Here is a 24,898-nt window from a genome sequence, read left to right on the forward strand (position 1 = left end):
TAGATCTCTGGAGAAGCATGAATGAAATTAACACTCAGAACCTGTGAAGACCTGAAATGTTTTAAGCCTTGAGATTCACAGGGGGTGCAGTGATAGAGAAGCTGGGTCCCCACGTAGCAAAGCCAGCACTGACGTTGGTAAAGGTGACTTGATCACTCCAGGTATGGCTTGCCCATAATAAGGGCATTCATGTAAGCGGAGCTAGGTGTGCATTTGGTAATCAAGACCATCGCCCCAGATCCCATTCTCCTCCCTCCAGGGGGTTGAGTCAGCAGTCTTCAAAGCTCCCCCCAGAGTACCTTCTGGCTGCCACCAAATTCCCTTTCCTGACCCTCCACAAACACACATTCTTCCCTCTCAAGTGCACAAAAGCCGACTGGAATTTGAGTCAACTGCTCATACCAAATTACCTTTCAGCCAACTAGAGAACACAGCACATAAGTTAGGGATTGCCAGTGCCCCCTCTAGCTGAAGGAGAGCCAGGAAGAATGTGAGAGAATCCTGACAATGAACCCAGTAGAGTGGCCACAGGCAAGCCATATGTCCACACGCATGTCCGCATGCATGTAAAAGCCACACAGCTTGTCTCCTTCCAGGATCACATTTATTGTGTAAAAGAAAGTACCCAAAGGTGCCGTGTGAAGAAAGGCCTTGTTTGGAACCAAAAGGGTTCTCCACATATTCCAAACAGGGTGTGTTACCCGGCGTTCCTTGTCAGCCTGACTGAGGCACACCGGAGAGGCTTAACTGAGGAGAGAAGGCCTGCCCTGAGTGTGGGCGGCACACAGTCCAGACAGAACACAGAGGTGGCAGTGATTGGCACACTAGCCTTTGCCTTTTTCTGTTTCCTGGTCTTGCAGAGAGGGTGAAGAGCGCCACCCGTGTTTTCCCACCACCACAAACGCTGCCCCCTTCCCTGAAGGACTGGTCTCTCAAACTGTGAGCCAAAATAAAGCCTCCCTTCATGTGCACCTGTCAGGTGTTTTGTCATGGCAGTGAGAAGACACGTGTCAGTGAGCAACATAAGCCAGCGTTGGCCAGGCTACGTCATTCATTGTCAGCGTCTTCCCTGTTATATGTGTGTGAAAGCTGTGATGGAGGAATGCTTCAAGGACAATTTAGGTCTTTACTTTTGTCCTTGCTGTGACTAAATATCTAATAAGATATTGGGGGGTGGGGGGATTGGCTCACAGTTTAAGAACAATAGAGTAGGAGAGGAAAAGTACAGGCTTAGGATTCCCAAGACCAGCTTCTCAGGATAAAGGAAATTTATTTGCAACAGAGGGACTAAGGGCAGGGAATAAGAGACAAAGACAGGAGATGGAGGAAGAGGGAGACGGGGAAGGGATCAAGGGAGATGAGTCAGGGGTATTGTCCAGGAGGACAAAGGACTGCCTCTGGATAGAGAGGAGACAGACCTGGGCAACTGGTAAATGGCAGTTTATAATGGTACAAGGGGGAAACCCCTGCTAGGATGAGGCCTTTAATTTTAACTGGACATGTTAATTAGCTGGGTCAAAGGGGGCTTGATGGCTGGACTTCAATACATACTTTGATAGCTGGATGTTGGTAGTCAGTCTCAGGAGGAGGAAGTGGCCGAATAAGGGAATGGACCTTGGCGGCTAGCCTTAGGAATGTGATCTAACAGTTTTTAGCAAGGCAGAGGGAATGGGGGAGAAGGGCAAGGCCTGCCAGAGCCATATGCTGAGTGGGCTCATGTCCCTTCAGAGTGTATCACGATCATGGGGTCATGGTGGCGTGTCACATTGTGTCCCCAGTCAAGAAGCAGTGAGCAGACAGGAAGCAGGGCTGGGCTACAACACCTTAAGGCCCTCTACTAGTCACCCACTTCCTCTAGCAGAGCTCCACCTCCTTCAGGTTTCAGAATCTCCCACAACAGCACCATTCCGTCTGAAGGACCAAGTGTACAAAATACATGTGCCTGTGAGAGACACTTCACGTTCTAGTCCCAACGGCGAGGAAACAGGAGCAGGGCTCATTTTGTGCAAATGTAAGAACAGCATCATGTTGTCTTCCATGCAAGGCCATAGCGGCTCCAGTCTGCTTGGCCTGAGTTCTCAGCATCCTGCTGCTGGTAAAACCAGGGACAAAGCCCTACCGAACTCTTGAAGGCTTATTCTGAAAATGTTCTTCCATTTACAGTTGAGTAATACATTCAAGCACAGCCCGCCCCTCCTCCCATTGCTCTTCTGGGATGCCATCAGAGATTAATATCCTTGAACTGGACAGTGGGTATGTCTTGACTCCACCCCATGCTCCATCACCCACTGGACACCTGCTCTGCCTAATTACCTTCTTCCCTTAGGCTGCAGCCAGACTGGTCCCCCCTAGGTTCCCTAAACAGCAGGCCTTCCAGGTGAGAACCTTGGCTCTTTCATTTTTCTTTCCTTCTGACTCACCCTCCCTGCTTCTGATATGTGATATGAATTCTACCTAAGCCTAAGGTTTGCCTTAAATCTTTTGCTTCTGCACAGTCTTCATACACAGCTTTGACTGCTAAAGATTTTTTCGAACTGTCTGACTGTCATAGGGCATCCCGATCATGGCCCAGTCCTGGAGACTAGCCGGGTCAATTCCGAGTGCCAGAGCTTGCCCTGAGCAGCGTTTTACTGTCTTCCCAGAGACATGAGAAAAGCAGAAGAAGATGCCCATCATAAGGTAGCCTAAGGGCTTGTAGGAGGCCTGTGGCCAAAGATCAAGTGTTCAACCCAGAATCATATGGCCATAGCTTTCCAGACCACCTATGAGGGGTCTCAGGTTCCCCAGAGTCAGTGGTATTTCTCTTACCCAAAAGCCCACTGTTGGGTCCAGAACTTGACCGCTGAGTCTTTCGTGGAAAGTCAAGTTATAGAAGTTGCAAAGCTAACTCCCAGCAGCCTCTCCTTCACAAACTGCCGTTTCTAAGTGGACACTGTGTCTGCCGCACACGACCCAGTAAGCTGCATCATAAGATAGCCTTGGAAGTCTGTGCGTCATTTTGTTACTATGATAAAACATCTCAGTTTTCTGGAAAAAAAAAAAAAAGACGATGCATAAACCACTGCAATACATAAGATGCCATGGCATGGCCCAAAGAAGTGTATACAATGTACAATAGAATGAAACACTGATGAACTTAAGAAAAAAATAAAAGATAGCCCCATCTACGAGACAGAGTGGATGACTCTGAGCACAAGCCTGATGAACCTGAATTCGCCCTTGGGAACTCACATCAAGGTAGGAGAAAACTGATTCCACAAAGTTTTCATCTGATACCCACACACTTGCCTTCCCCGATAATAACGATAATATAATGATGATGACGTTAAGATACCCAGTTAGCTGCCTTCTAAAGGGATGGCTCAGTCACAAAGGAAGGTGGCTCTGCTAGAGAGAACAGGAGTCCAGCATGAACAGCGATTGCCCTTCTGTGAGGACATGGTAAGGTCATTTCAGGTCGACTATCTCTTCTTCAAAGTGCTTGGGACCAAAAGCGCTTCAGATTGAAGTTTTTGAATTTGGGAATACTTGCATAGTCTTTATTGGCTGGATTATCCTTAATCTGAAAATATGAACTCTGCGAAAGTCTAAAATCAGAAATGTTTTAGGTGTCGTGTTGACATTCAGAGAGTTTTGGGGGTGCTGGGGAGATGGCTGTGTGGGTAAAGAGAGCTTATTGTATGAGCCTGAGGACCTGGGTTCAGACTCCCAGCACCCACTAGGTGTGGCACGCACTTGTAACCCCAGCACTGGGGAGGGTGGAGACTTTTGCTGGAGTTTGTTGGGTGCAGGAAATGGCTATTTCCAGGGACAGTGAGAGACTCAAGGAAAGAAGCTAGAGGCAATAGACATGACTTTCCTCCTCTGGCCCCTGCATGGAGCCTACAGATAGGCACACCACACATAAACACAGCAAGAAAGAAAAGCAAATTTAGGGCTTCAGACCATTTCAGATTTGGGAGTATTTGAGGAAGGATGCTCAGCCTGCAGTGCTGTCATTATCCCCAATCAACAGCTGAGGAAAGAGAAGCTAGGAGCAAGATGTTTGTCTAGTGATTTGTGTCTGAATCCAAAGCCTGGAGACTTAACCTTCAGTATCTCCTGACCATAGTTTTCCTCCCAGAAATCTGTTAGAAATGTAAGTTCTTGGGCCTCACCCAAGTCCTGCTGAAACTCCTGGCATAGGACCAAACAATCTGGACTGTCACAGTCCTTATAGTGACATCACTCAGCCTTGAGTACCATTGCTCTATACTGTCTCCCACTGCACCTTCTGAAGAAGACCCCCTTTGAATGCAGCCTAGAACCCTCGGAAGTATTCTAAGATGCTGGTTGTGGATGGACCTCTTACCGTTCTGTCTGGTGCCTCTGTGCCACCTACCTCCTCCTCAAGACATCTGGAGATTTAAGGAGGCCTGATGACTTCAGGGCAGCAGGAGGGACTTTTATGAAAGAAAGAAAAGCTCCTAAGTCCCTCAAGCCTTTCTTGACACGGTCTGTTTTCTGTGACCCTTGCTGTTTCATTGGCTCTGTGTTGATGCTGCCTGCCTATGCAGCTCAATGCCCACTGCTTGTGAGGGGCTTATCCAAGCCTCCTCTGTGGGATGTGACAGGCATGGTGACCTAGGTTTGTGTTTGAACAGCGGGAGACAAACCCAGATGTTTTTCTCAGACCCTCCATATCCAAGAAGCGGCAATGTGCTCTCTACCCACAAGGCAGGGTGCGTTGAGCAAGGGGAGGGGAGGCCCTTCTCTCAGCCTGGCTGCCTGTAAGACTTTCTGCGAGGAGGGAGGGTGGCACAGAGAGCAATCCAGCCTCAGAATGCCACCGCGTGAAACTCTGTAGAGGTGAAGAGTGACAGCGACAGTAAGGAAGTAAGTTGAGAATGGCTGAGGCTTGTGCGAAGCCAGAAATGAAGTGAAATGAGGCAGCTGGGAAAGGCAGGTTGACCAGCTTGACCTGTAGCCCGGCCTGACCTCAAACTCACAAGGATCCACCTGCCTCCGCACTGTGAGTGCTGGGATGAACGGGCTGTGCTACTGGAGCCCGGCTGCAAATGGGAAACTACCTTCAGAAGAGAAGGGACAGGGGAAAACTGGCTTTAACCGGATCACTCCACTACAACTCTGGTCTTTTATTCTTTTATTGTTGCTGTTGGTATTGTTGGACGGGTGTTGGGTGTGTTAATGGACTGTGAACGTCTGGGTTTGTTTCCTCACTCAATTCCTCCTCCCCCTCCTCCCTGTGCTTAGAGCCCTTTCCTTCTGTATGCTGCTCAGCCAGAGCTGGTGTCTTTTGAGCTCCCAGCCTGTGATGGGTAGGAGGCCAGGGGCTGTGCAGCCTTTGTTCATTTGCATGGCTTTTATTACTCAGGAACAGAAGTAGGTCACCTTTGGCATTGTCTCCTGCTCTTGCCTTCAGGGTGTCTGTCCTTGCTGGTCACAGTCCAGCACACAGAACGCTATGTCACCCTGTTCGCCTCGGTCACCCTCAAATGTGACTACACCACCTCGGCCCAGCTCCAGGACGTGGTCGTGACATGGCGCTTCAAGTCCTTCTGCAAGGACCCCATCTTCGACTACTTCTCTGCCTGTGAGTAACCCCGATCCTTGTTCTGCTCGTGGTCCCTGGCAGCTGTCGGCTACCACAAATTGTCCTCATGAGAAGAAGTGGCTGTGAAGCTGTCCCTTGATTTTTTTTTTTTTTTTAGCTAAACTGAACCCAGGTGCCTATCAGGTTGTTCAAGGGCAAATGTTAGGTTGTTTACCCCGTGTTCTAAAAATATTTCAGGCAGCTGAGATGTAAAAGACCTAGCACGTCCTTCCTCCTGTGTGCTCCTCATTCAAACCAGCTGTGAGCCACGTGGGCTCTCAAGTCAGTGGCCCTTGTTTGGAGGACCCCTGCTCCTTGCCTCACTCTGAGTAGTAGGGAGAGCTCTGCCTCCACACAGCCTACTCGCTCTTGGCGTATTGGATCACAGTGAAGCACACTCCGCTCCTCCTTCGCTTTAGCCAACTCTGCCCTCTCAGGAACAACTGCCCACATTCTTATCAGCGCATGCTCATGGCGCCAGGAGCGCCTTCCCAGATGCTCGTTTCTCGCCTCCTTCCGGCATCAGGGGAACCTGGAGCCCCGCACTCAGCCTGGGCTGATTAGACCTATAGAAAGTTTGAGAGTACAAGGAGGCACACCGTTTGGGGGAAGGAAGTGGGTGTTCTGAGATGAAGCGAAGGGAAGGGAGGTTTGGCTGTGGCTCCTGTAGCTCTGGCCTTACAAGTAAGGGCTAGAGGGAGCCCCCAAACCTCCGAGCCTCCCCACGTAGTCTGATGTTGGCACCAAAGGAATCCTTCCAAATTGAGGTGTTGTTTCCTGTGGGTTCTTCTTAAACACGTGGGTTGGTAGATAAGCAGTGGTCGCCTAGAACGTTGAACAGCTTTTGAGTTCTCTGTTGTGAAGGTTGTGTGAGTGAACCCCTCTTTGGAGCAGAAGCTTGGGGTAGGCGCTCTGTAAATGAATCAAGGGGAATCGGGATGACGGACGCAGACAGGCTTTGGAAATGATAGTTTTCAAGGGGTTTGGAGCCTCACCGGCATCAGCGGGGACCTGTTAGCCTACTCCAGACCCACAGAATCTGAAAGCTCTTAGCCGCTTGGTGTTCTCTTCGCAGCATACCAGGCCGCTTTATCCCTGGGCCAGGACCCCACCAATGACTGTAGTGACAACCAGAGGGAAGTTCGCATCGTGGCCCAGAGGCGGGGGCAGAACGAGCCCGTGCTGGGGGTGGATTACCGGCAGCGCAAGATCACCATCCAGAACCGTGCGTATGGGGGAGGTGCGGGGGGAACTAAGGTCTGAGGAGGATGCAGACACAGGCTCAGCTGGCTGAGTCAGCAAGGGATTTCCCTCAATCTCCTGGGGCCCAGGGACTGACTTGGTCACTGTGTTGTTTTAAAGCAAGTGCCCGATTCTTAGAATGTGTTCCACCATCAGAAGCCACTTCCCTGGAACTTGGCCTGTGGACAAAAGGATGTTCCTCAGCCTTGGTTAAAGGTCAGGGCGTCACTGGTTCCTTTGCTCCCTGAGATTCGTGCTGAGATGTAGATCTGGCTCCTCTGATGCAATTGCAAATTGTTCTCCCGGCCCACTCACACACCAGGTCCCTGAGGTCCCCTTGGCTGCTCTTGATGCCTGTAGCATCAAGAAACAGGAAACAGAAACAGGAGCTGGTGGGCAAATGACTTCTTTGAGATCCACTGCCATCCCTGGGCAGAGGAAACAACACTGGCTTGGGCACAGGCCTGGGTTAAGAGTTGCCGAGTTTCCACTCAGAAGCTCAGCTACCAGCGGCTGGTCGGCCATATTCCTCCCCTGCCCCCTCACCATCATCTGAGAGAGAACCACAAGTCATCTGTCTCCCACCCTGCAGTAAATATCAAATGCATGCACCGGCCTAACGCAAGTTCCTTCTTTATGCCTGACACAAGGAGCCACCCGCACAGCTGGATTCAGGCATGGTGGCTGCTCTGCCCTTGCAGGGAACATGAAACTGGGCAAGCCCCCTCAGGTTTTAATTTGTTTTGCCTCAGTTTCTATTAGCGGGGCTGGCGGCAGGGCCCATCTCACAGAGAATTATGACACGGTGTCTGAAATTCACTTACCCAGAAGTCAACATGGAGTGAGCCTGAGTTATGTAGCCGGGCTATTTTTGTATACGTAGGATTGAGCAAGGGCCCCACAGTCCTAGCCTGCCAGCCTGGATTACTGTCAAGTTATAGTGATGGAACTCACAGACGGCTGCACTGAGCTTTATATGCCGTGTTAAAAAGGTGTTTGTGAGGATGGGGAGAGGGTTCAGCAGTTGAGAACACTCAGCTATTTTTCCAGAGGACCCAGGTTCGATTCCCAGCTCTTACATGGTGGCTCACACAGTCTGTTGCTCTATTTCCAGGGACCCTGACAACCCCTCCTGGCTCACTGGGCACCAGGCATGCAAGGGGTGTGCAGACACATGTGGCAAAACACACCTATATATATACATAAACAAACAAACAAACAAAAACTTGAAAATTGAAAAGAAAAAAAAGTATTTGGAGGCTGGAGAGCTCAGTGGGTAACAGAGCTCATTGCTCTTCCAGCAAAGACAAATTTAGTTCCCAGTACTCACTTCAGGCAGCTCACAACTGCCTATAATTCTAGTTTCAGGGGGCCCTATGCCCTTTTCTGGCCTCTGCAGAACCGTACTAACATGCACAAGCACACCTAAATGTGAGTCCATTCTCTCTCTCACCACACACATAATCAAATAAAAATAATAAAAGTAAATATTTTTTAAAAAAATATTTGCTGGTTATAAGGGAGGAAACACATATCAGGCTACTTTAGTACCCAAACAGTGCAGGGAATTAGTGATTATTTAAAGGGACAATTTAACCATTGCTTCCAGTTTTGTAATGCTTAAATATGATCTTTTCCCACTCATCCTGAGTTTCTCGAGGTAGCCCTTGAACTCTTAGCCCAGATGGCTCTGCTGCCTTGGACTCAGCTCTGATCTGACCCCTGGGCTTACATCTTGAATTAGCCAGTCTCCTTCAGAGTTTCTGAAGGGCGAGAAGTCCCCATGGAGAATCTGGAGGACAGTCTCATATTTTGTGTGTATCTAGTTCTGAGTTGTACCTTTCACTACCTCTCCTCCCGACCGCTCTTGGGCCACACCCCATCTTGTTCTCACTCCAAGGGGAAAGCAGTATTTCCCCTTGGGTTTTATTTTGACTTCTAGGCTCACCCTGACTTTCCAGAATCCTTACTTTCTGATATTTAATGTCTGAGTTTCTGTCATTTAAGAGGACCCCGCCACATGAAGTCGCAGGTGGCCTAAAATCTTAACATAGCTGAATAGTCTTGCCGAGCTGACGTTTTTCAGAAACTTTTTTTGACTCCAGGGAGTGTTGGATCAGGTTTGCAGTGCTCAGTGGGCAATTCATCATTCTAGCTCATCTAGGGGGAAGCTTGCTCATGGGGAAAGTGGTGGGTTTAGAAAATCATGGGGAGAAAAAGCATCGCAAGGATTGACGTAAAAGAGAAGGAAACAGAAGTCAAGATTCGCTCCGGTCTTGCATGACCTCACGTTTTTGTTTCGGTTCCTCAGTAGATATTTCTTGACAAACAGACCAAAAAAGAGTCACAGATATGACCATCGACTGTGCAACAGCAACTCCATAATGCTGAGGTCTATTCTCTGGTTTCTGAGATCAGCAGGCAGGCTGATCTTTGAGGATCTGATTGGCTTTTAAACCTGCTGGACCAGAGAGGGGCTGGCCCCTGTTCAAATCTTCCACAGAGTGTCACTTAATAATTGGAGTCAGTTGGGTTTTAGTTGATCACATTCACTTAAATTGAAAGTATACATTAAACATTGTTGGTCTTCATCGGGCGGCAATGCAGCAGGTGCTTGTGGGAACGTAGATTTTTTTCCCCCCTTGGGTAATATTCTGAAAATATTGGACGTTTTCTGTGTTCTTTCAAGTCCATTGCACAAGCCATCCCTTTGAGCACCAGAGCTACTTGCTCATCTTGGACTGCTGAGGGGTCCAGCCTGTGAAGTTTTCCATCCATTCTGGAGAAACTAGCAGGGCCCAGTGTTTAAGAGCACCAGTCTGAGGCGTAGGCGTGGGAATGAACCCAGCCATGCTTAGCACTGTCTTTTTGTTGTTTGTATGCCCTCTTAACCTCTCTCTATCCTCATTGTCCTTATCTGGAGCATAGCTAAGTAATCATGATCGCCTCTTAGTGGGTGCATTTGATTGCAAATAAGCAGAAACCAGAAATATTAGTGACTTAAGCAAAAGGAAGTTTGTTTTGATTTCATGCATAAACTCATAAACATTCAGTCCAGACCTAGGAGAGTAGCTTAATTCCAGTAAATCCTTGGGGGCCCAAGTTCATTTCAGCTCACCCAGATTGTCGTCTTCTTTCTAGATGTTCCACCTTTTTTTTTCCTTCTAAAATAAAATGCCAGTGGGTAATTTGCAAAGAAAAGAGGCTTATTTAGAAAAGAAATTTGCAAAGAGTCTTATTTAGCTCATTACTTTGGATGCTGAAAGTCATAGAGTAGATGGTGCCATTGGTTTGGCCTCATGAAGACTCATGGCTGTGTCACAACCCTGAGAACAGCATCATTGCAGAAGTGCTTCCAGGAAGCAGAGAGCACCCGGGGGAGGCAGGAGACAAAGAGCATTCTCGTTCTTCTGTAACAACCCATTCTGCTGTGAACTCTCTTTGGAAAGAAGTGTGAGAATGACTTTAATCTCTTCTCAGGGCAACACATCCAAGGAACCTAATTACTGTCCTAATTTCCATCCATTAAAGATTTCTCTGCTTTCCAACAAGGCTGTAGGGAATCTCAGAGGTGGTACAAGATACCCCAAGACCAAGTTCTCAGAACAAAAGAGATCTGTTTGCCCCAGAGGGCAAAGGGCAGGGAATAAGAGACAAAAACAGGAGAAGGGGAAGGGATCGAGGGAGAGGGGTCAGGGGTACATGTCCAGGAGGACAAAGGACTGTCTCTAGATAGAGAGAAAACAGATGTGGGCCATAATCAAATGACAGTTTATAAAGATAAAAGGAGAAAGCCCCTGTTAAGATGAGCTGTTTAATTTTAATTGAGCATATTAATTAGGTGAGCCAAAGAGGACTTGATGGCTGGCCTTCAATACTGTGATAGTTGGGCTTGGTAGTCAGCCTCAGGAAGAGGAAATAGTCAAATAAGGGAATGGACCTTGGTGGCCAGCTTTAGGAATGTAATCTAACAGTTTTCAGCAAGGCAGAGGGAAGTGGGCAGAAGGGCAAGGCCTGCCAGAGCCATGTTTTCGAGCTTTCTAGAGTCTCCTACAAGGCCACACTGAAGACTAAGCTTCCTACACGTGAAACTTGGTAACACACACTCAGACTATATCCAATCCAGGGAACAAAGCAGAAAAGATGAAGAGAGGGCAGGGTGTTCACGTGCAGTTTTTAAGAAAGTTCCTGCAGCAATCTTGCGCATATTCTGTATGGAGCTGAGTGGCTTGGAAGAGAGGATGGGGAATACTGACTTTACTCTAGGTGACTTAGTCTAGTTTATGTTCTGTTATCGTAGGTTACTCATGCCTAGGTCATTATAATCAGTAGACATGCACTTGCCTGTGTTTATAAGGGCTGGGAAGTCTGATGAGGGTCTTACTGCTACGTCATCATATAGCAATAGAAGAGAGGGCATGAGGAGACCAAACTCATCCTTTGTGTCTGTCTGTTTGTTTGTTTCTGTTTTATTGAGACAGATCTCACTAAGTATCTCTGGCTGTCTTGGAACTTGCTATGCAGACAGGTAGGCCAGGCTGGTGCGGAACTCACAGAGATCCTCCTGCCTCTGCCTGCAAAGTACTGGGATTAAAGGTGTGTGCCACCACTCCCAGCTAAATTCACCATTTTTGATGTCCCCAACCTACCTACCCATGACCCCTCATGGCTCATTCCACCTTTTAAAAGTCTCTCTTTCTCTCCCCGCCCCTCAGAAAGTGTTCAGATTAGCTTCCAGGACACTGTTTATTGAGGTCCTAATCCCTTAATACTGATATAATCATATTCTTTTTTTCAAAATGAATTTTAAAGAGAACAGACATACATTTACTTAAATAATATCCAACAATTCTATGATCCTGGGAGAAGGGAACAGCATCAGTGGGAGAAAACTGGGAATCCCTACCTCACCCACATATGGAATATATAGTGGAAATTAAATGAGACAATGTATCCAGATCCCAATAAACTGCTGGTAGGGTTCAATGCATGTTCTTCCATCGGCTCCATCTTTGGTGCCAAGGGAAGGTCTTAGGATCTTGGACTTCTTTCTCATCTACCACAGGCCTTCTTAGGGAAGATGATTCTGAGATCCTGAGCTACCATGCCCTGATAACTGGTGCTTTTTTTGTTCTTTTCATCCTCCACAGGGGCAGATCTTGTGATTAACGAAGTGATGTGGTGGGATCATGGGGTTTACTATTGCACCATTGAGGCTCCAGGAGATACGTCAGGAGACCCGGATAAGGAGGTGAAGCTCATTGTCCTACGTAAGTGCTGCTGGAGCTCTCTTGGGCCACCCATCAATGTATGCTTCATGCAAAAGTACCCACCAATAGCAGCAAAGCCAGAAGCAAACAGATCTGTCTAGCTGTCATTGGATTGGGAGCCTCTGATGGTCTCTTAACTAGAGCTAAACTTTTTTTCCCCCAGTATATCATTTGAACTTAACATCTAGGTCAATGGCTGTATTTACCAGGGTCTAGAACACTGATTCTTTTATTTTTTTTATTTTTATTTTATTTTATTATTTTTTAGAACACTGATTCTTAACCCGTGAGTTGTGACCCCTTTTGCCTAAGGTCATTCGGAAAAAAAAAACAGATATATACATTACAATTCATAACAGTAGTAGAATTATAGTCATTAAGCGGCACCAAACATAATTTTACGGTTACATACAATACGAGAAAGTGTATTAAAGGGTCACAATGTTGGAAAGATTGAGAACCACTGGCCTAGACTGTTGGAGTGAAGGCATCCCTCTGAAGATTTAGTTCACCCCCTTTTTGGCTTCTCTTCACCGTAGACTGGCTGACAGTGATCTTCATCATCCTTGGAGCCCTCCTTTTCCTGCTGCTGATTGGTGTGTGCTGGTGCCAGTGTTGTCCTCAGTATTGCTGCTGCTACATCCGCTGCCCCTGCTGTCCTACCCGTTGCTGCTGCCCCGAGGAAGGTGAGAGAGAGAGAGAGAGAACTGGTTGGGCATGATGGTACAAGTGCCCCAAGGAGATAGGTTTTCCTTTCTCAGGTCAAACTTCCTGGCTCTTCTGGGATCTCCCTCATACCTTCTTCCTTCACACAGGCTCAGAAGACGTGAGCTGTAGCTTAAAAATGCTCTAAATCGACAAGAAAGGTGGCCGATAACAGGATTTCTACCTATAAAGCTATTATTATTATTATTATTATTATTATTATTATTATTTAGTAAGCAGAAGGGATTGGATCAACTGTTTTAAGTGGAAGTTTTCCTTTTTGTGTATTTGGGCAGTTCAACTCTTCTCTCCCAGGTCAAAAGTGGAATAGAAATTTCCAGTTCTTTAACTATGCTTTGGCCTTTTGGGCAACCTGTCTTCATCCCAAAGCTCTCTAGGGACCCCGGCCACCAAGTCATCTACTTAGTACATGGAAATTCTCCTCACTCTTGAGGTCCCCAGAATTGTAGGACTTGTATTTCAGAAACCAGGGACAGAGACGGATATGTACCTTATTCTATCACAATTTCACAACACTGCTTAGAGATGAGATGAAAAGAACAGAGCAATAGGGAAGGATATTGAAGACTTAGTTTTCAAACTGAAGTCCACACTAGAAAATGTGGAGGACTTGGTCAAAACTAATTGCTGCCCCCTACCCAGCTTCTGACCCCATGTGTCTGGGGGATTAGGGCCCAAGAATGTGTATTTTTCAGACATTCCCAGGTGATGTGAAACTATGTGTGGGAAGGTGAGAAGGAACAGAAGATCTTGCTCTTAGCAAGAGCTTTCTTTGGACTGAAATTTTATACTTTAAAAGAGAAATTTTGGACCAGCAAAATGGCTTAATGGGTAAGGGGCTTGCCACCCAGCCTGACAACCTGAGTTCTATCCCTGGGACCACATGGTATAAAGAGAGAACTGACTCTGTAGGTGGTCTTTTGACCTCTACATATATGCCAAGGCATATGCAAGCCTGCATGAACGCGTGCACACACACACACACACACACACACACACACACACAGATAAAAACATAATAAGACTATGATAGGCTCTAAATTTTAGGTTTCAGATTAGATGAATTTAAGCAGGGCTCAGTGGTGCACACCTGTAATCCCAGAACTCAGGGAGGCAGAGGCAGGTGGATCAGTATGAATTTAAGGCCAGCCTGGTCTACAAAGTGAATCTAGGACAGCCAACGTTACACAGAGAAACCCTGTTTCAAAAACAAAAACAGAAACCAAAACAACAAAAAACAGAACAACAAAGCAAAACAACCACCCCAAAAGCAAAAGAATGTTCTATGAAGTTCTTTCCTCAGTAAATAGATGAGAGTGTTTTAACTGCAAGTTTTTTTTTTCTGTGTATTTGTTTTAAGTAACATTTCCTTTTCCTGATGATATAAAGTACCACATGGTAGAAAATCTGAGAATTAAAAAAATCAAAAAGTAGACTAAACCAAATCCCCAGAGACAACTATCCTTGTCGTCTTGGTCCATGTAGAGGAAGAAAGTTTGAAAGGAAAACATGACGATTACTCAATGATGATAGACAGCCTACTTAATCTATGATGTCAAGGTCAGTGGTGTAAGTATGGTTTCAGGCTTGTGATGAAAGGCTGCCTGATGTCTTACAGGAAAAGAGAAATAACTTTCATTAGATGTCTGCTTTATGTGTGTCCTCTGTGTCTACTTCCTCACCGAATCCTCACCACAGCCACCAAAGGAAAATGTCATCACCACCTCACAGGCCAGGTCAGAGAGAGAAGTCTCACAGCTCAGAAGTACAGTGCCTGCTACTGATCTGTGTCTGTGTGTCCCATGTGGGGGCTGCTACAGCCTCTGTGGACTTGCTAAGGTTATATAAACTCTTGGAAGGGGTGGAAATAGCCGGGGACTCAACTTGAGTCTATGGCGATTTTTCCCTCTCAGGGAGCAGTCAGATGAGAGATATGTCCTCACCTGCTAACTCCTTAGATTACAGGGCATTAAAGGCAGGCAGGATTGGGGCAAAGCTAGCATGGATGGAGGATGCATTTGATCAGTGAGAGAAGCAAAGGTTTGGTTTCTCTTCAGTGTCTGGAATTTACTCATTAAAAAGAACTGATGAAATGAAGAACTTCAGGCCATAACTTAAAGTCCTTGGCTTTGATCAGACAAGCTCACTTTTAACTTTCCTGACAAATTTGGTGAGAAGATGAGTTGCAGTGAGGAGCAGGAATGGTTAAGGAAAGATCTGTGAATAAGGGAAGTATTCTGATGCTGTTCTTGTTTGATTTTTTTGTTTACTTGTTTGTTTGTTTAGGCCAAAATAGCCCTAACAATGTGTATAAGCAAAGGACTGAAAAGGAATAAATGGAAGCCCCAGATAAGAACCTGGGTGATCACGGATGAGTTGGAAGTTTTCTCTACCAAGAAAGAACTAGCCTGAGAAAGGAAAGAGACAAGAGCGTAGGCAGCCTGACCTCTCAAAAGAGAGGTCATTACATGTGGAGGATGGTCAGTGTATGAGGGAGCCCACAGCCTGCCACAACTTCTGCAAATCAAAGTGCGGTGCTGGAGACATAGCTCAGTGGTTCCCACGAGACCCCTGGGTTTCAATCGCAATATCAGAAACAAACAAATGTCCTAGATGTAGAAGGAAACCTCTGGAAGGATGTCAGAGATGCTTGAACTTCTCCCACCACAGCCCATCTCCCCAGCCAGCTCCCACCTTCCTGAGTTGCAACAGGGGACTGGAGAGAAAAATGAAAGTGATGCTAACTTTTAGTAGATCCAATAATCCACCCAGTATTGGCAAACAACCCTCATAGGATTTACAGATGAATGTTTTTAGAATCGAGCCTATTCTTTTTTTTTCTTACAAGAACTGGAGAAACTTCTCATCTCTCTGAGTTACTGGCCTCCCCTCCCCAGAGAAGATCTCTCTATACAGAGCAGGGAAAAATGAGGGTTGGAGAGACTTCTCTAGTTACATAGACCTTGATGATCAAGACCCATAGCTGTTGGCTCTCTGTGAGGGCCAGTTCCTGTCCTTAGCAAAGAAGACACAATCTGCTGGAAGTTCGTGGGGGACCCGAGCAATGGGGAGCCTAGAAGGAGGAAAGGCATACTTGATAGGAAGGTCCCTCAAGGAAAGACCATTCTAAGGAGGACTATTTGAGGTCCCATTGCTTAGCTGGGGCCAGGGAGCTTTGGTTGGTGGTTCCCTGAGGTTAAAATGACAAGAGTTCAAAGGGCTGTTCCTTTAGAGTTCCTAAAAGCTGCTGAGGACATTGAGTTGGGAAAAGCAAAGGGCCGAGTGGCTATAGGGTGAAGGACAGTAAAGAACAGATGGGCGGTGGCATGGAATGGAAATCAGCCACGAGCAAGGGAAGCTAGAAGGTCTCCAGGGACACCGGGGGTGGAGTACAGGTTTCAGAGGAGGGTCAAATGTTGTCATACGCCTTAAACATCATGCCTCCGCGTTTCCCTCAGAGACAAAGATTGGTGCAGTTTAGACTATATGTGTGTTTGTTTCTCCTGAAGCTAAGGCAAAAGAAACAATTTACTGTGATAACAATGAGCGTCTCTGTTTGCTGACTCACCCATCAGGCATTCCATGTGTTTTGCCTCATTTAATGCCAGCAACTCTGTGAAAGACCTATTTTGTCTAGCCCAGAGACTTTGAAAACACCAAGTCGCAAAGCTAGGATAGTCTAGCTGGTTGAAGTCCACCTGGCCCTCAGAATCTTTATTTAAAGATTCTGAAATCCCGACGGCTTCATTTCTCAGAATTTTCATGACTCCCCAGCCGCCAGCTCCAGGCTGACATAACAGCATCACGCCCTGGCTCCTGGTCACAGTGGAGGTCGGCTCCGAAAGCAGCTTCTGAAATCTCGACTTCTGCGTCTGTTTCCCACATTAAAAGACATCTCAAGACCACGTGTGGTGGCTCACGCCTGTAACCTCAGCCCTCAGATCACTAAGTTTGATGTCGGCCTAGAGCGAGGCCGCATTTCAAAAAACAGAGAGAGGGCTAGTACGGGAGAGAAGGGTTAGCTGCTTGCTTACAGAAAATAGTCGCTGTGCTGACGGTGGCCAATAGAGGGGGCTGCTGAGCCCCTCCTCCTGTCCCCTTTGAAGCTGGCACGCAGCGGGTTGGGTTATTATTAAGGTGTGGCAACTTTAGGAGCATTTGCTTTCCCCCTGGCTGGGCTGTGACTCATCAACGGGGCTGGAGTTCTGGACAGTCCTTGGGGCTCCGTGGCGACCACTTCCTCTTGCGCCGCACTCTTAACGGTGGCAGCCGACCTCCCACCCCGTGTAGCCGGGTACAGGATACCCTCCCTTTGCCCCATTTTACAGTGAACCCTGAGCTGGGTGAAGCTACCAGGGCGGAGGCCCGTCACAGTCTGTAGCGGCGTGCCTCTGCTCCACGCATGGCTAGGCAGAGCCTTTGGGAGTCGAGGGGTACTCAGCCATGATTGCCTCTAAACGGAACCTCACTAACAAAAACAAACAAGCGTCGGTATTTTTAATTGCCCTTTGCTACAGATGGTGGAGCCTCTGAACAGCTCTGAGGGGACTGAGGGGACGTTTCGTAGACCCTTTGTGTTGCTTTTTTTTTTTTTCTTCACACTGTTCCCCTCAATAAGAGAGGAAATATTTCCCTTCCACTTGCCTGTCCCACCCCTAATTGGGGGAAAACCCAGCAGTTAGCAAAGGAGAAAAATAGAAAGGATCCCGGACAACTCACTTCAGCTTTGTGCATCCCTGGCCTTCCTCCCACACGGTTTCTCCCACGGAGGGCTGGTAGTGTTTCAGCATCACATCATAGCCTTGTTTTCCCCTTGGGGCGGATAGCCCTGAGCTTGCCCTGAAGGCCCAAGAGCCGCCAGCCTCCTCCAAGCCTTTACCACGCGGGTGTCTCTGTGTGGCTTGTAGTTTGATGGACTGCTTGGTATGTGTGCGCACCTGCCTATGCCCGTGGGTGACCTGGAGAGCGAATAACAGGTTTTGAAGCTAGGAAGAAGCAGTCTTTCCTTGGGTGTGGAAGGTATAGCCTTCACTATGGGGAATTTGTTCCCAGGCCCTTCTTAAAGACACAGCTGAGTCCTGTTCCCCTTATCTCTTGTTTCCACGCAAGATAGGTGAGAATGGGCTCCAAGGCGAGAAGCTGCAAGCACAGACCGAGTGAAGTGGGAGGCGTGGGACTCCCGCTGGCTAAGGGTCTGCGTTTCTCCTTCTTCCCCTGCAGCCCTGGCCCGCCACCGCTACATGAAGCAGGTTCAGGCCCTAGGTCCTCAGATGATGGAAAAACCCCTGTATTGGGGGGCGGACAGGAGCTCCCAAGTTTCATCTTATGCAATGAACCCGCTGCTGCAGCGAGGTAAACTTTGCCAGAAAGCCAGGGGAGGAGGAGGGCAGAGGGGGAGGGCAGAAGGGCAGACCGCCGAGGAGCATGCGCACTATTGGGGTTGTCTTGGCTATGGCAAGGTGGGAGGGAGTGGAAGCCTGCTAAATAACGTGACAGTTTGACACCCAGGACGATGTCCGGGCTCGCAGTTTAGTGCGCTCTGTCCTTGTTTCCATTCAGATCTGTCCTTACGGTCCAGCCTTCCACAGATGCCAATGACCCAGACGGCAGCTCACCCTCCCGTGGCCAACGGTGTCCTGGAATATTTGGAGAAAGAGTTGCGGAACCTCAACCCAGCTCAGCCTCTGCCTGGCGATTTTAGAGCCAAATCTGGCCACCCCTGTAGCATGCTGTCCTCTCTAGGTTCCACACAGGTTGTGGAGCGCAGAGTCATCCACCTTCCCCCGCTGATCAGAGACCCACTGTCCTCCAGGACCAGCGACTCCTCCCACCAGCAGCGGCTCAACCCTGTTTCTTCCAGACCTTGGGATCCCAGTGAGGGCGGCCGGAGGCAGCGCCATCACTCCGACTTCCTCCAAGAGCTCCAGGACCGGGGTATCAGGCCCTGGGCCCCGGGAAGAAGGGAGCTGGACCCCCATTGGAGTTGGAGGCACCACCGCTCTAGGCCCAGCGAGTCCTCCGTGCCCTGGTCAGACTGGGACAGCCTGAGCGAAGGCCCCTCGTCCAGTGAGGCCCCGTGGTCCCCCAGACGACCAGGTCCCCGGGAAGGCGCCCAGAGACACGGGAGACGCAGGCATCGCAGCTACTCGCCTCCCCTCCCCGCGGGCCCCAGTTCTTGGAGCTCTGAAGAGGAGAAAGAGTCCCTGCCCAGGAACTGGGGTGCCCAGCGCCGCCACCGCCGCCGCCGCCGCTCACAGTCCCCGAACTGGACTGAGGAGAAGCCACCCAGCTACCGTTCACTGGATGTTACTTCAGGCAAGAACAACATGAAAAAAGGGAGTGTGGAGAGGCGCTTGGTGAGCCTGGGGCATCCTGTGGAGGGTTGGGCATGGGCAGAGGCCTCTCAGGCAGTGGCCTTGGCCACAGCTGACACAGGCCTGGCAGGGTCCTTCTAGTTTTGCATAACTCTCTGAGCAGGCTGGGACACTGCCTTTTTTTTGGGGGGGGGGAGGGGATAAAAGGGTCCAGAGTCAGTGCAGGGTGCAGAAGAGGCATAAGGCTTGCAAAGGGCCTTCTCTGCCTCAGGGTCGCCATCTCTGCTTCCGGAGGTAGGTCAGGTGGGTTCTGCTGGTAAGCAGGTGAAGAGCTGGGGCTCATCATGACTAAGCACCCCATGTGGGGGAGCTGGACCTCGGGCTTCGCAATCCTATTTCCACAGGCCAGGAGCGTTGAGTGTTTAAGGGAGCAGCAACTGTATCGTGTGTGAGGATGAGGTCTTTCGTATTATCCCAAACCACCTATCCCCAAGGCTCATCAGACAGATGAAAACCAACCCTGGCATCCCACTTTAGGGGTAAAACTTTAGAGTGCTGTGAACACCAAATTTGCCAGGCGTTTAGCAACCTAAAGGGGAAACATAGGAGAAGAGGACAGTGCCCTTAGCGCCTCTGGCTTTTCTTTCTTTCTCTCTCTCTCTCTCTCTCCTTCCTACCTTCCTTCCTTCCTTCTTCCTTCCTTTTTTTTTGGGGGGGGGGGGGGAATGAATTTTAAGCAAGGTGAGGTAGTACAGCCACCTGTAATCCAAGCCCTCAGGAGGCTGAGGCAGGAAAAATGCCACAAGTTCACGGCCAGCCTGATCCACTGTATGAGACGCTGTCTCAAAAGCACCATGACTTTAAGGAACCATTTTATAATTCAGTCACTCACACGACAGCTGATGCTTTATGAAAATATTCCACCTCTCCAACGTAAACGCACTACCTACTCAGAGGCAACTTACGGGCTACCCATGACCAAAACCTTTCTCTCATTTTCTTCTGCTGACACACACGGTCAGGTAGGTCTTGGGAAGCTCTGAGGGGAAGTCCCAGAAGAAGGGCATCACCTAAGAACAGCAGTCTCTTACGGGCTCTGAAGGACAGACCTATCTATCTTTATGCGCGCGCGCACACACACACACACACACACACACACACACACACACACACACCAGATGCCTGTGTGCAAAGGAAAAAGCCCCCCAGGGGAGATGCAGGGTGTTCCTCTAGGGAAAACTGAGATGGAAGAGTGGTGCGGGGCAGGCAGCGAAGCCCGGCCAGTGCTTCTGAAATCAGAAGCAGCAGCTGTGTCATTTTTTTCACGGAGTCCCACAGACGCTGAGATCAGTGACTGCCAGCCTGAGGCACTGAGCTACGTACCTTTTGCGTATATGCTCCACATACTCTCAGTCTATACTCCACGTATCCTCCGTATACGAAGCAGCCCTGAACTGTGAGGCCCTCTTGAGCTAAAGCTTTGTGTGCCCGATGGTCTTCTGCCTCGGGCTGCTCCCTCACATATCCCTTTGTCTCAGCAAAAGCTCAAGGAGTGACCTCATCCACGCATGACATAACTGCTTCGCCCCGTGGTTTAGAATGGGTTCCGTAAGAAAGCACAAAAGCATCCAAAGCTGGGATGTCTGGAACCACTGTCACATGGTGACCTTTCTCCTGTAGTGACTCGATATGCCTCTTCCTTTTAGCAGGAAACAAAATGTATTTGTCATGTTTTTGGCTCCAAGGTCTGAGCCCTTTTTTCCCCTCTAAGTTCCTTTTTTTTTTTTTCTTCTTTCTTTTTCTCCGATTAAACTAAGCCTTATAGCCTAAGGGAAGGGTATGGAAGGTTGTAGATGCTAGAGGAGGTCCTGCTTCATTCAGTTCTCACCAGGCTCGGAACAGTTGAGTAAGAAGGGCAAAGCACATGGCAATAGAGAATGAAGCCCGAGTTTGAACGTAGCCCTCTGGTTCTCGAGCCCTTTCCATAACCAACACTTCTGCTTTGACAGAAGGCAACCACTGAGATCAATAATGCTCTCTAGTGACTATGGAGGGCTTCCTAATTTCCCCCCAAGTTTCAGTACCTTTTTGTACACAAAATGTACACAGGAAGTGTACAAGAAGATGTGCACAGGGAGTAACCCCACCACAGCTTTCAGGTATAAAGTTATCTTCGAGAAGCAAAGATTTGGTCCAAAATAATTTTAAAATCCCCGTGGTCTTGAGCCCGAGTTTGTCTTTTAGAAGTGTCACTGGATTGCATGGAACCTTCTCACTTTTCTGACAGTGACCAGAGGCCCAGGACCAGAGCTTAAGTTTGCTGATGAGTTCGTTTAAACGGTGCAGTTTGTGGTCTTTGAAGCTTTGCTGTGATGAAAAGTCTCTGTTGGTTCTGGATGGTCCCTACACAGGTTTCGGAAGGCACTGGAGCTTGCAGCTTTGGACACCGTTAGGCACTGTTCGAGCACAGTTAGGCCACTAGATGGTGACTTTTGATTGCATACCACTTGAAGTTTCTGTGTTCCTTCTGTGAAAAAACTCATACCACTGTTAAGTCAGGCTTTGTCAGCAACAGGTTTACCATAACTTTAAAAATAAAAAAGGCACTAAAATATTTCATCAAACACTCAGAGAAAGAGGAAACTAAGTATTTTTAGGCTTGCTGGAGCCTTCTTCCTCAAGAGTAATGTTTAATAAATAGACAAAAGCAAGAGCTTCTGTGCACACAATCTAAACTAGGTAAGAAGTGCCCTCTGCTCAGTGCCCAGGAAAACACAGACCTCATGCTGTCTGTGGGAGCACCCACTCAACTGACTTCATCTGAGCTCGCTCACTCACTGGTGGTGGCCCTTTCCCTCAGTCAAAATGAAGTGGAACTTCAAGCTTTCTACTCCCCTAGCTTCCGACTGAATGATCCCTGTGCTCCTAACTTCCTTCAGATTATCTCTCTTTCCAATCTTGCCCTAATAGAATGATGAGTTCCATGACACTCTGGAGTCTTCAAAACTTGGCCCACGTATATCTGTTGTAGTGAGGAGAAAGCCATGGTGTTTGTTTCTGGGCTAACCTGTAATGCTCTGGAGTGAATATCAGGTTATATTTTTGCCTTAAAATTTTTTAAACTAATTAATTATTTTTTTTTGTTATTACAGTTTATTCACTTCGTATCCCAGCTGTATGTAGCCTCTCCCTCATCCCCTCCCAATCCCACACTTCCTCTCTCTTCTCCTCCCATGCCCCTCCCCCAGACCACTGATAAGGAAGGTCCTCCTCCCCTTCCATCTGACCCTAGCCTATCAGGTCTCATCAGGAATGCCTGCATTGTCTTCCTCTGTGGCCTCATGAGGCTGCCCTCCCCCCAGGGGGAGGTGATCAAAGAGCCAGCCACTAAGTTCATGTCAGAGATAGCCCCTGTTCCCATTACTAGGAAACCCACTTGGACACTGAGCTGCCATGGACAAGATCTGTGCAGGGGTTCTAGGTTATCTCCATGCATGGTCCTTGGTTGGAGTATTGGTCTTTTCAAAGACCCCTGGGCTCAGAGTTTTTGGTTCTGTTGCTCTCCTTGTGGAGCTCCTGTTCCCTCCTTGTCTTTCTCACTCCCCCTTCTTTCATAAGATTCTCTGCACTCTGCACAATATATATAATTTAGTTAAAAAATCTATATTTAATTTTAAAAAGTTGCATTGGAATCTGCAGTCTACTTTGAGTATCCTTTGATCTTGCCAAGGTCCTCTTCAACAAAATCCCTTTGTTCCTATTCGCTGTTAGGAATAGAGAACATTCATTCCAGAATATGCTGATTAAAAACCTTAGTCCTTAAAACTCACTTTCCTGACAACAAGAAACAGATTTTTAAAGCAATATGATGCAAATACCTATACAGTATCTTTAGGACATTCATTACAGGAAAAGTGTCTTCTCTTTACAAATGAGATGAGGATGATCTTATTCCTGAATTCCAGCTGTAGATTTTTCAAAAATGTAATGATGAAATAATCCCCTTCTCTGAAATGCATGGAGAGGTTGGAGAAACACAATTCTTGCCTCATCAGATGATAAAACAACAACAACAAACAAATAAAACCCAATGACAAACCCAAAAGCAGCAAGAGGTCTTTGAAGAAAAGCCATTGAATTTGTTCAGGAAAACTCTGAAAAATATTACTAGAGGAATACTAAAGTATAAAGTTGAATGAAAGGGATGGGGAGGAATGGTTCAGAGCAAAACAGGGAATAGAGCTGTCTTCATGGTAAGTAGAGAGATGAACTGATAAGTGAAAAGAAAGCCTTTTCTTCAGTCTACTGAAGCCTTGAAGATAGTACAAAAACAACAATGAGGGGCAGAGTAAATAAGATTAGGAATGTTTGAGAGTACATAAGATTAGAAATGTTGATGTTTGAGGAGGGCCATTCATTGAGAGGAAAATGAATGGCATTGTAAAAAGGTCAAGAAATACGGCACTCGCCATTTAGCAGGTTGGACCAGCTCTCCTTGGGTATTGCATTTATGGCCTGTAGATTGGGCTGACTGTAGTTTTTGTGTTCTTATTCCTCAGGAGAGAGAGAGCTCCCATAGCGGACGGAGTGTGGTCATTTAGTCTCCAGCTGCTGTACCGCTTCAAGGATCCCACGTGTCCTCAGCATTACCGAGATTTCCAGCTTGGTCCTGTCTTGGGAAGGACAGAACACATCTGTGTCTCACAAGTTTGGACATAGCTTCTAGGAATCAAATAGAAGAATTTTCAGAACAGGAGCTGTGGGATTACTAGCCAGCATTCCCGTTGCTCATGCCCTCTGCCTCTTACACGATCTCTGAGTTGAAAGATGCCTTAGCTAGGATATGATCTCTCGGGAACAGAGTAGCACAAGTGTGCAAGTAGGTCAAGGTGCTCAGGACCAAGGCGTTCACATAATGACAACTCAGGAATCTTAAAGAAGAAATCAACCGTTATTTCAGGAACAGGAAGCCTATGGGATAGTATAGGCAAATTCCCATAGGAACTTCCTGTCCTCTCTTGAACTTTAGGGTTTTCCACTAAAGTGTCCCCACCTGTGGTCCTGAGTTTCCATTCCAAGCAAGTGCAGAAGTTCTCCAGCTCTGTGCACACCCACAGGCTGTTTAGTGCAACTCTGGAAAACAAGTTTTTCAACAACCATATTCTCCATTTTTTTCTTCTTGCTCCTTTCCCCTACACTTAATTTATTTTCTTATATATAATAATAGAATGATGCTGAAATCACTTTAACTACTTGCAAGCACCACACAGTATAAACAAGAAAAATTAATGCAGTGGGTTGAAGATTCCATCCCAAATAAATATCTGCTTTTCTACTTTGGGTTCCTACTTTATTCATTGGTTTAAGCCTATCTCCCAGAAATTTTAATTTCTCTTAAAATTCAGAGAAGAATCGGGCCATGCTAGGTAGCTCTGAAGCTGCCATTCTCCTGGGACTACTGAATGGTTCAGGATTGTGATGTCCCAACCATTAGCATGTAGGTAGGCTTTGCCACTCACAGAGTCTCCGGAGGAAAGAGCTGCACCCTTCCTGTAATAGGGTGATCACTGCTTCCCATTTTCCACTTGGTTGCTTCACAGATATATTTATGCTTGATGTGTTGGCTTTCTCTGAGTCGACTGGAAGGAGATAGATCCAACAGTATTGATATTGTATAGATAAGTATCCCCATCTGTGTGGTCGCAAGCTCAATTTAGAGCTAATTGTATCAACCTATCCATTTTAATCCAGAC

General features: G+C 47.5%; 1 protein-coding gene across 2 annotated transcripts in view; it reads left to right on the plus strand.

Moving 5' to 3' along the window:
• The window catches only part of Ildr1 (immunoglobulin like domain containing receptor 1), a 34,477-nt gene extending 10,171 nt beyond the window's left edge, over nt 1-24,306 (plus strand). Inside the window, exons 2-8 of one of the 2 annotated variants that reach the window (XM_060370342.1) lie at nt 5,423-5,593; nt 6,669-6,818; nt 11,986-12,105; nt 12,645-12,791; nt 18,052-18,183; nt 18,391-19,187; nt 23,705-24,306. In XM_060370342.1, the coding sequence (XP_060226325.1) occupies nt 5,423-5,593; nt 6,669-6,818; nt 11,986-12,105; nt 12,645-12,791; nt 18,052-18,183; nt 18,391-19,187; nt 23,705-23,746 (1,559 nt within the window). In that variant the 3' untranslated portion in view covers nt 23,747-24,306. The remainder of the gene's footprint in view (nt 1-5,422; nt 5,594-6,668; nt 6,819-11,985; nt 12,106-12,644; nt 12,792-18,051; nt 18,184-18,390; nt 19,188-23,704) is intronic. The other variant, XM_060370343.1, reaches the window with a different exon arrangement.
• The last annotated feature ends 592 nt before the right edge of the window (nt 24,307-24,898 follow it).

The sequence above is a fragment of the Meriones unguiculatus genome, chromosome 17, assembly GCF_030254825.1.
Source record: "Meriones unguiculatus strain TT.TT164.6M chromosome 17, Bangor_MerUng_6.1, whole genome shotgun sequence".
NCBI lineage: Eukaryota > Metazoa > Chordata > Mammalia > Rodentia > Muridae > Meriones > Meriones unguiculatus.